This window comes from Corylus avellana, chromosome ca9 (assembly GCF_901000735.1).
Source record: "Corylus avellana chromosome ca9, CavTom2PMs-1.0".
NCBI lineage: Eukaryota > Viridiplantae > Streptophyta > Magnoliopsida > Fagales > Betulaceae > Corylus > Corylus avellana.
Window position 1 is genome coordinate 8,928,929 of NC_081549.1, and position 10,919 is coordinate 8,939,847.

The following is a 10,919-nucleotide window of genomic DNA, read 5'->3' on the forward strand; positions in this document are numbered from 1 at the left end:
CCACTTACTTGTAAACAAGAAAGAAGCTAAATTTTTTAACTGGTCGACAAAGAGTCCAAATAGCAAGGACATGATTGTCAATTTGCCTACAAACAGACCAAAGCTCACTTATTAAAACGATGTGTTTAATTAAAGGGCATGGTTGTCAATTTGCCATCATCTTCTTTCTCATTTCATCCTATAACTAAAAGTCTGAAAACTGCAGGCGCAGTAGAAAAATTTCAATGTCCCAACACTGCATCAATCGTTTGCCCTGGATAACTGGGGCATAATCATGGCCGAAGGGGCTAAGATGGGGCATCATCATGGCTGAAGGGTATAAGAAAATTTTTTACCAAGGGGTAAGAAAAACTTTTAGGGGTCGAGAGGGGGCATATGCCCCCTCTCGACCCCCCCTGGATCCACCCCTACATTGAAGTGTGTGGGAGGAAAATCACTCCTGATGTTGGGCAAATGCTCTTAGCTGAAGGATCTCTGTCAGTAAGTGCCACTAAATTTGATCGTAAAATATATAGAGAATTGTTGGTTCCTGCGATTATTAAGCATGACTTGCCTTTTTCATATGTTGAATATGATGGTGTAAGAGAAATACATCAGTACTTACATAGTGATGTACCATTTATCTCTAGAAATACTACTAAGGTTAATTTGGTTAAGATGAATCTGAGGGAGAAACAAATGGTTAGATCTATATTGAATGTTTGCCCTGTTTAAGATCTGATTTGTGCACTTCTTTGATAACTGATGGGTATATACATGTGCGGTACTGCACATTTTATTAACAAAGATTGGGTTAGTTTGTGTTAAACTTTTCATTTATGCCCCTCATCACATAATGATATATCTTTGTTTGAAAAGATTTAAAATTTGCTACAAGAGTGGGGGATTGAGAACAAGATTTTCACTATAACATTGAATAATGCTTCTTCCAATGATGTTTGTGTTGGGTTATTAAAACAACAATTGAACATTAAGAAACCCTTCTTTGTGAAGGTGAGTTCTTTTATCCGCAATGTTGTGCCCATATTTTTAATTTGATAGTGCAAGATGGATTGAAAGAGATTAATGATGCTATCCAAAAGATTCGAGATAGTGTGAAGTATAGTACAAGTGCGAAAACAAATTTTTTTTTTTTTTTTTTTTTTTTCCAGGCTGTGAATCAAATCTCATTAGATAGTAATAAGGGGTTAAGACATGTGCCAACCAGATGGAATTCTATATATCTTATGCTTGAGAGTGCTATTCACAATCGGTGTGCTTTTATTTATTTGGAGATGACTGATTCAAACTATAAGCATTGTCCTACTGCACTTGAGAGGGAAATGTGAATAATATAAGTAGTTTCTTAGCTAGCTTTTACCAAGCTACATGTGCTTTTTTTTGGTATCAAGTATTCCATTGCCAACTTATGCTTTCTCGTAATTGTCTTGATTTATGTGACTATGAAGAAACAACTTGTGAGTGAAGATGAGCATACGAGCTTACTGGCAACTCAAATGATCTCTAAATTTGAGAAATATTGGTCAGAATTAGTGTAGTGTTGGCCATAGCAGTTATCTTAGATCCTCGTTACAAGCCTCACCTTGTAAATTACTATTATATGAAGATTTATAGAGTTATGCATTCAGTAGAGTTTGTGAATGTTTGTGATAAATTAGTCCAACTTTTTTATGGAGTATAGTGCTTCTTGTAGAACTTCAGGCTCCATAGTTGTTCAGCCCCAAGAACATCACGAAGAACTAGATTGGGAAAATGTAAATAATATCATTAATTTCTTAACTCTTTAGTAACTTAGTATATAATAAATATTCTCTTAGCCACTTAATTATTTATGTTTATATTCTCTCTTTTTCATGTAGGAATATTTAGCATTTGATGGAGTTGATGTTAATTCACAAAAGAATCAATTAGTAATTTGGGAAAAATTCACTTTAACCCCTTGAAATTTCAGGTGTTTTTCAATTTGAACCCCAATATTTAAAAATTTGTAATGTATCCCCCTAATGTTTCGAAAATTTGCAATTAACACCCTTTGTTACTAATTGCCGTCTAAGTAGACAGAAATGACATCACGTGCGTCTCACGTGGAATTTTTATGTTGCGTCTTCCAATTTTGCACTCAACCTAACTAATGAAATTGCCATAGTGCCTCTCAAAGTGGTGAGCTTCACTGACATCCTTTAAAACGGAAAGAGATAACAAAAGGATGTTAGTGAAGCTTTCCTCTTCTCTCTCCCGAACCCAAATCCAACACACCCATAAATGGCTTCCTTACCACAACTGCTTGTAGAGGAAGGAATCACGCGCGGGAAATTCCCCATTTCTCGAAATCCTGCGAAGCTGAAACAGAGCAGTTTACCGGATGACTCAATATCATTCCCCATATTCATCTGCCATCACCGAAAAACTGTCGCGAACAATGGGTCTTCGGTTTTTTCGTCTAAAAGGGTGGGTTCGGACCATTCGGTCTTGGGGAGATCAAATACCAAGTCATTGGCGTCAAAGGGTACTTCAAGAAGAGACGAGCCTGCAATTGAAGACGTACGTCACCATTAGAGCGGTGATTTCTATCCTCAGTGAGTACGTCAGCCGGTGTTTGAATGATGTGAGTTTTTGGGAAAATCTTCGAGAGGCACTATGGTAATTTCACTAGATTGGTTGGGTGCAAAATTGGAAGACACAACATAAAAATTCCATGTGAGACGCACGAGATGTCATTTCCATCTACTTAGACGGCAATTAGTAACAGAGTGTTAATTGCAAATTTTTGAAATATTAAAGGGGTACATTGAAAATTTTTATACATTGGGGTTTAAATTGAAAAAACAACTCAAATTTCAGGGGGTAAAATGAATTTCCTCTAAAAAATTTATTTGGAGGAACCTAGGTCTTTGAATAAGAATGTAACATTTAGGATCCCCTTTTAATATTCTTGTTTCTACGGTTGCTTCAGAATCCCCTTTTAGTATTGGTGGACGTGCGATTGATTAATATAGGAGCTCACTCAAGCCTCATATTGTTGAGGCATTAGTTTGCACTAGAGATTGGTTATTGTAGAGCAAGGTAATATTAGTTACTTGCATATTTCATTTCTTCATTTACTTGTATTATTTTTTAACTACACTCTAATAACACTACTTCCTCTTATTTTTTGATATAGAACACACACAAATGAAGTTGGATAGCAAAGAAGATGATGTTTTGACAACAAATGTCAATTCCTGTAACATTCCAAGTTCATCTAGAGCACAATCTGTTAATATTTCTTAAAATGACCATATTTGTGGTGTTTCATAACTTTGATTGCATAGGATGGATCATGGATCCTTCAAGTGGAAAACATTATTTGTAATGAATCTAATGATGATGGAGTTTTGTTCGTTTTTTCTTTATTATTTTGCTTTTGCTAGCTTTTTTTTTATTATCTTTTTCTTAATATGATTTTATCTTATTTGGTAAGTGATTTGGTGTGTTATGGGTTTAATTCCAAGAGATGGAATTGTTATTTAATAGACAATTGAACCTATTAGAGGCAATTCCCAAATCATTTACCATGTAAACTTGATATTTTGAAATTTGAAATTTGCTATGATGGACTATGCACTTGAACAGTGCTAATCTTTGTGAATGTTTTTATTGAATGGCAATTTGTTAACAATTAAACCAATTATGTTTTTATCATATTGTAATTTTTTTTTTTTTTTTTTTTTTTTTTTTTTTTTGAATTCTATTGAATCTCAATGGCATTTGTATTATTATTGCATTATTTTTCATTAAAACGTGTCGGGTCGTGTCGCCTTTTAAGTAAACGGGTTGTGTCAGGTTACCCGATTATTTTTTGTATCATGTTCGTGTTTGAGAGTTTAACATGTTTATCTAAACGGGTTGTGTTCGTGTTTAGGTTAATCGAGTGTCAGGTCATTACAGGTCGTAATCATGTCGACCCGCCAATCCATTTTGTTACCCCTAGCTAGTTTAGCTTCGTAGCTTTTTTTATTCAAGTTAATAAGTCCTTAAGAGTGTCTTTACACATAGTGCTCTAAAGCTATTTGGCTTGGAAGTCATTGGCATAACACTCAATACATGGGTCAATTAAAAAGTTTAAAAGAGCTAAGCCTTGCACAACCTACATAAAAGGAAAGAAATAAAGAAAAAAGAAAAAAATTTATGCATTGGTTGCTTCATCCGATGGGGAGTCCAATGAATTCTGAGATCCTGAATCATTTATGTTGGAATTATTTTAAAGCCTCGTGACTATGTGTTAGTTCATTTTACACCAATTGGAACTTGTATCTCAAACCACCATTTGTAAGTGACTTGACTTTGAATTTTTTGAAATTTTGAAGATGGAGTTTATATTTTTAAGCTTGCTAATGAATGAGAACCATTATTTCTGTGATGCTTCATTCTTTTGAATAACATAATGCTGACAATATTTGTGGATAGCATTTCTGTTGAGCCTTTATGAGACTTAAATCTTTAGGATAGCATCCCTAGAGGTTTAGAAGGCTTGTTGTATTTGCTAAATACAATCGTACATCCCACGAAAGAATAAAGTAGTGTAGTTGTTTTTATGTTCTTCATTTTATATCCTGTTTTGTATTGCTAAGGTACTAGCAATATTTAAGTTTATGGGTGTGATAAGCGTTGAATGTTGTACATTCAAACCCCTTAACTTGCATATATTAATTCCTTAGTGTTGTTATTAGTTTGAATTTGTGTTGTTTTAGTGTTTTCGAGTTTTAAATGAAGATGTAAGAAATTTAATTGATTTTGGATTTAAAACACATCTTAGGAAGCTCCTGAAACAAGAAGGATTGAGCTCAGCATTCTTAGGCTCAAGCGCCTCAGTGCTCGAGCGCATCATGACAAAGCTCGAGAGCACCTGCGCTCGAGCACACCACTCCTTGAGCTCTGGCACACGCGCGCCGACCTGCTAGACATAATAGTGGAATTAATATGGAAACAAGCATAGGTCCCCTAATTCGACTAGGGAACATAAATCCAATGTTTCTGGGACTCCAAGGGCACCTTGGTTTTAATTAAAGATTTCATATAAAGATCTTCTTGAAGGCTTGAAGAGTTGAAGAGAAGATGAACATGACAAAAGACCATCCCAACACCACCATGAGCAACTAATTCTGTAATAGGGTGTTGATGTAACTCTTTCCAAGCAACAATGATTTAATTGTATTTATATTCAATCATTATGAAATTATTGTCTTGTCTTAGAAAGCTTTTTATCTTGATTGAACTCAATTCTTCATATTTTATGTGATTATATGAATGATTGTTGTACAACGGTTTTAATTGACACATGATCAATAGGAATTGATAAGTCATGCCTAAGGAAGGCAAATTTGTCTACACCTTAATTTAGTGTAATTTAGGTAGATAATTCGTACTAACTGAAGATGAGGTATGCTTATCCATTGACTGTATGTAACTCATTAAGATATTTGATAGCCCATACCTAAGGAAGACGTATCGTACCGCATCTAAAAGTTAGGTAGACGGTCATTGTCAACCAAAGATGTATTATACTTATTTCTTAATAATAATATTTTCTTGACTATTCGAGTGACTCGAGTCTTATCATACAGATAATGAATTTATCTTGTTAAAATATGATTGACCATTGTTATATGATTAGTGGTGAAATCAACCCCCTATTCTTTATCTCATCACACTTTATCTTACTTTCACTTTTACTTTTATGGAATTAGTCTTCAAACAAATCAAATCAATCGTTTTCAAATTGAGTTATATATGATCTTGAAAAGCTTAATAACAACATCATCGCAGTCCTTGAGGTTCAACATTCTCAATATAGCCATATTCTACAATGATTCGTTCTATTACGAGTGATTATTTTATTATTGATAATTTTTGCACACAAAAAAACCACATCAATGAGGTTAAATTGACACCAAAATTTTAAAATAAGTAACTCAAGGACACTAGCTAGTTTAGGTGAGGAAGTATTATGTTCTCTTAAAAAGTAACCAAGAAGAGCTCCTTTTAGAAAGATCCTTGCATTTTACATTTTTCCTAATTAATAATATATATCATTTCAAAGAGTAACGATTAAAACTACACTTTTATTTATTGTACCACTAACCCTACTCTTTTGACATTACAATACAAATTCGCTTTTGATTTGATTTTTTATTTTTTTTTACAACAAAAATTAATTCAAAGTGTGATTTCTAATATTACATAAGGTTGTAGAAGATATTTCACTTCATTTGGTCTAGAAGATTAAAAAAAAAAAAAAAAAGTGCAAAGAGCCGCCTTGATTCCTGGAAGAATCTTTTCTTTCCCCATGGTGCTGGATTGGAAGCACAGTACTCTCTATCCAGCACTCTTCTCACCAAAGACTCCATTAATTTCCACAAGAAATGCTTCTCTTTCAACCAATATATGCATGCTTTCCTCAGAGTCAGTGTATATGCTTCGACAAAAACAACACACAAGAATATAATCATCATCCATCACTTTGAGCTTCGAAACTCACACAACCAATGCTTTTACAGACGCCATTGTCACACTTACACAGATTCTTCTACTCTTTTCCACTGCAATGGAAGATATACATATGTATATATATATATATACCCATCAAACCCATCACACATACAACCCGGCCACCTCATCATGCAGCAAAATCAAATCCAAAAAACTAACGAAAATCTGAAAATGGAATTATAATTAAAAAACAACCAAAACATCACATAATCATTTTGTGATCCAATATGCGCCGCCTCTTTGACCGATCACTCGAACTTGAACGTTCCAGCAAAGATTTCAACGCATTTTGCAAGAAATGCACTGATTCAATGCTGTGATCTTTATCTGCAGCCACAACAAGCACGTTCCGAATTCTGCCGCCGAGCGTCGCCATCTCCGACCGGAGAGTTTTCAGGTGGAGAGAGTTTAGGATCTCGATCAGGTCCGGTATCAGGTCCGTGCGGTCCTCGCAGCACAATGAGGCTTTGAATATCAACCGGCCGTCGCTAGAATAATCGCCGGCGAGGACGGTGATTTCGTCTGTCTCCGAAGGAAACGTTTCGAGCTCTGTGATTTCTGAGGTTTCCTCTTTCAGTTCCTTCACACGTTGGACTACCTTTGCCAGCAGGGAAGCTTTGTCCGTCTACAAAAAAAAAAAAAAAAAATTATATATATATGAAACCCTAATTATGAAAAAGCAAGGCAACTTTCCCATTGCAGATTCTGGAGTTGCAGTTGGAGGATTGGAAAAGTGTCAACAGAATTTTATAAATCTGAGATTTCATCAAACGGTTTCTGAAGTTATCTTTTGCTCTTTCTTTACCAATCTTTTTACAGGCTCTGTATTTGCAGTTGGAGCATTCCAAAAGTTTCAAAAGAATTTTTATAAATCCAAGACTTCAAATCTAAACCCTTAAAAGGGTTTCTGGAATTATCTTTTGTTCTTCTTTTATTTTTATGACCCGAAACCCTCAAGACCGTGCTTCAATTCGTGGATAAGGTTAAACTCCGTTTCGTCACAAAAGAGGAAGAGGATGGGATGCCATGCACCAAATCCAATACTTTCGGCTCTTTTAAGGAATTAGAAGAGTTATAAGAACTCAAGAGACAAGAGTTACAAATAAAACTCAATAGTTTTAAATTAATCTTTGCTTTGCTTGAATTCCTAATTTTTTTTTTCCTCACCAACGCACACCTAAAAGGAAAAAGAAGAAAGAAGAGAAAAGAAGTAGTTGAAGAAGGAAATAAGCTCGTGACAACTAAGCCATGATAGTAGTCTTAGTGGACTGGGGGTGGGGGATCTTGTAGTCAAAAATAGCAAAAAGTCTAAAGATTCAGCTGCTTTGCAATATCTCCCCTTCTTTCTTTATTTTTCTTAGTAACCAAACAGTCAACAAAGCCCCAAACACAGCGAACACAAGAATCTTTTGCAGAGCAAACCAAATCTCATTAACCCTTATAATTATAAACTGAAAATCAAGAAATTAATTATTACCTTAGAATTACAAGGAAGAAGACTTCTCAGTTTATCGAGATGGGAGTTGATTCTCTCCCTCCTCCTCTTCTCGGCCTCCTTATGATTCTTCAAAGCGGCAAGAGCTCTATCCTGTGGTGGCGTGTCCGCCAGTCCCGCCACCTCCAAGGGATAATAGGAGGAACTACAGAAGCTTTGCATCGCCGGAAAGTCACAGTTTTCTGGGAAACCGTATGGGGAGACGTTCATGACGCTTTCTCCGGCGATGAAGCGGTAAAGGTCTTGGTCTTCCGGTTGATGCATGGTGTGGTTATGATTGAGGCTTTTTGAGTGAGTGAAATTAGAAAAAGTGTTGGAAGCTTTCGGTGGGGTTTTGTCTTTAGGGTTTTATCTCTGAATTTTGGGTCCTTGTGGCCCTTTTATGCTTTGGTTTTAATAATGTTGTCGTGGAAAAAGTTGATAAAATTTCTCATGCTATGCCCTACTTTTTTGTAGGGTTCTTAATTAATTTTAAGTTGTTGTACGAGAGAAAAAAAAAAAAAAAATTCAATTAATCTTCTAAAAAAATATAATAAAAGTGATATAGTTTTTTGTTTTTTGACGGTACATAAGTCAAATCTGTTATGTAGTTCGGTTCTTGAAACCGAATAGGATCCCAATCCTCCTAGTTTCAAATGAAATTGATAGTATTTATTTGATTGTCAAAACTTAAAGTTTAAGCATTTAATGATGTACATAATGTTAATGTAAATAATACTGGCCACTTCATGCATGTATATCATTAGTTGCATTAAGTTTAAATCTTGACTATGAAAATAAGACTTTTCGTTTCAAGTGAAATGGATACGTCAATATTATATATATATTGAAGAATAATGTTATTTTTAATACTTATTTAACACACAAATCTACACGTTAGTTGACATAACGTGTTTTAAGTGACTAATATAAAAAGTCACTTAAAACATATCACATTTGTCAAGAAAAATAGATTACTTTTTTCCTAATATTGTTTCTGAATCCCTTAAAACATAAGAGGGGATGGATAAAATGCCTCATTTAATTTCCAAATTATGATTTATTTTTATCATTTTGAAGAGAAAATCACCTCCACCATATGTGTATGTTAATGTGTTTTGAGAATATATATATATATATATATATATATATATATATTTGTAAGAATTTTGAGAATATTTTAATTTGATAAGAAAGTGGAAATAATCTTTATTTTTTTAAAATTATTTATTAATATCTGTATTTTTTTAAAAAAAGAAAAGAAACAAAGAAACAAAGATATCCTGATGATTGCATCTTGACTCAATGAATTTTCAGCTTCCCAGTCATAGAAAGCGGCAACTTTTTGGGCCCCACTCTTGTACTGCTCTACAAGATCCACCACGGCACCGCGTTTCGATTAGGTTACAGCTTTTTCTTTTCCGCCCCATTTTATTAACGACTTTTTGTTAAAATAACTTTTGACCATTTTTTTTTTTTTTTTTTTTATTTATTTGTGTCCATACGAATTAATTGGTATGCAAGCAATTTTGACAAGTCCACTGCCACGACTCTTCAAATAATAGTTTTTTGTCCAAAGAAAATTAAAAAAGAAAAAATATAATTTAGCCTCCAAATTATCAGTTATTTTTATTTTAGCATTTTAATGTTCAAAAAGTGATAAAATAATCCTCAAAACTACCAAAAAGTTACAATTTGGCCACTCCATTAATCAACACCATCAAATAGGATAAAAAATGCAAAACGCCGTCGTTTTTAAGATTAAGTTACTAAAATGCCTTTTTTTTTTATAAAAAAAAAAAAAAATTTAAAAAATACTCCCCAAAAATGACGTCATTTTTAATTTTTAATTTTTTTTTTAAAAAAAAGGTGGTTTAGTGGTGGCTCGCCTGCCACCCCCATGGCCTCGCCGGCCACCCCTAAACCACCATTTTTTTTTTCCTCAAAACGACGTCGTTTTGGGGGGCATTATTTAAATTGTTTTTTTTTTCTTTTTTTCTTTTCAAAATGGTATTTTAGTAACTTAACCTTGTTAAAACGACATAGTATTTAATTTTTCATCTTATTTGACGGTAATGACTAACGGAATGGCCAAATTGCAACTAATTGGTAGTTTGAAAAGCTACTTTATCACTTTTTAAACATTATAGAGCGAAAATGAAAATGACTAATAATTTGAAGAGCTAAATTATATTTTTCCCAAATAAAACACATTTATTGCGTGGAAGGTACTTTCAAATTTCTTTTTTTAATTACCACATTTTACATCATATTTTTAATTTCATTTTATTAAGGTGGCAATCGATCAATCTTTGAATTAATTTTTCTCCTTAGAATATTCATCTATCTAATTTTCGGTTCGAATTTTAAAATGAGGTCTACTATAGATAGCTTATTGTACATGTCAAACCGATATGAAAATTCTGTGTGTAGTTGTTAGGATTATGCATATAAAACATAGCAAAAGAATCCAATGAATTAACTTGAAGAGAACATGGCATTAATTTGTGCATAAAATATTTATGCAAGGTGGGTGATTTGATTTCTCTGCCAAGCTCACACCACGCGGATAGGGTTAGGGTTTAAGACCTCTAAATGTTCTCCCCAATATTTGATTAGTGACGAGTGTGGAGTCTCAAGTTGTGTGCCTTTTATGCCTACAGAAACTCCTTATTTATAGGCTTAACCTATTGGAAGTAGAACTAGGAAAAATGCTACATGCGATTACGGAATACATCAAGATTTTGACAATAAATGGTCCCACTTCCAAAATGTATCAAACTGACATGCACTTCACATTTAAGTTCACATTCATCTCACATTTGATAGTCAATGCTATAAATAGTCGTGAGTTCAATTTATACTTTTGTAGTAGTTATAAAAGAATAACACCTCACATAGATTGTTCAGTGCATTG

The 10,919-nt window shown here is 33.8% G+C and overlaps 1 protein-coding gene across 1 annotated transcript; it reads right to left on the reverse strand.

Moving 5' to 3' along the window:
• Positions 1 to 6,480: 6,480 nt before the first annotated feature.
• LOC132192124 (transcription factor bHLH106-like) lies at positions 6,481 to 8,367 on the reverse strand. Its single transcript, XM_059607353.1, has 2 exons — positions 8,006 to 8,367; positions 6,481 to 7,153 (listed from the first exon to the last, which is right to left on the reverse strand). Exons 1-2 carry the CDS (start codon positions 8,285 to 8,287, stop codon positions 6,731 to 6,733), a joined length of 705 nt encoding a protein of 234 aa, XP_059463336.1. The 5' UTR covers positions 8,288 to 8,367; the 3' UTR covers positions 6,481 to 6,730.
• Between the last annotated feature and the right edge of the window lie 2,552 nt (positions 8,368 to 10,919).

What these genes read in the sequence shown, in the direction of transcription:
- LOC132192124 (XM_059607353.1), bottom strand. Translation starts at nt 8,287, where the DNA reads ATGCATCAACCGGAAGACCAAGACCTTTACCGCTTCATCGCCGGAGAA. An exon ending in TTCTTCCTTGTAATTCTAAG is followed by an intron (nt 7,154 to 8,005) that starts GTAATAATTAAT and finishes TTTTTTTTGTAG; the next exon opens with ACGGACAAAGCTTCCCTGCT.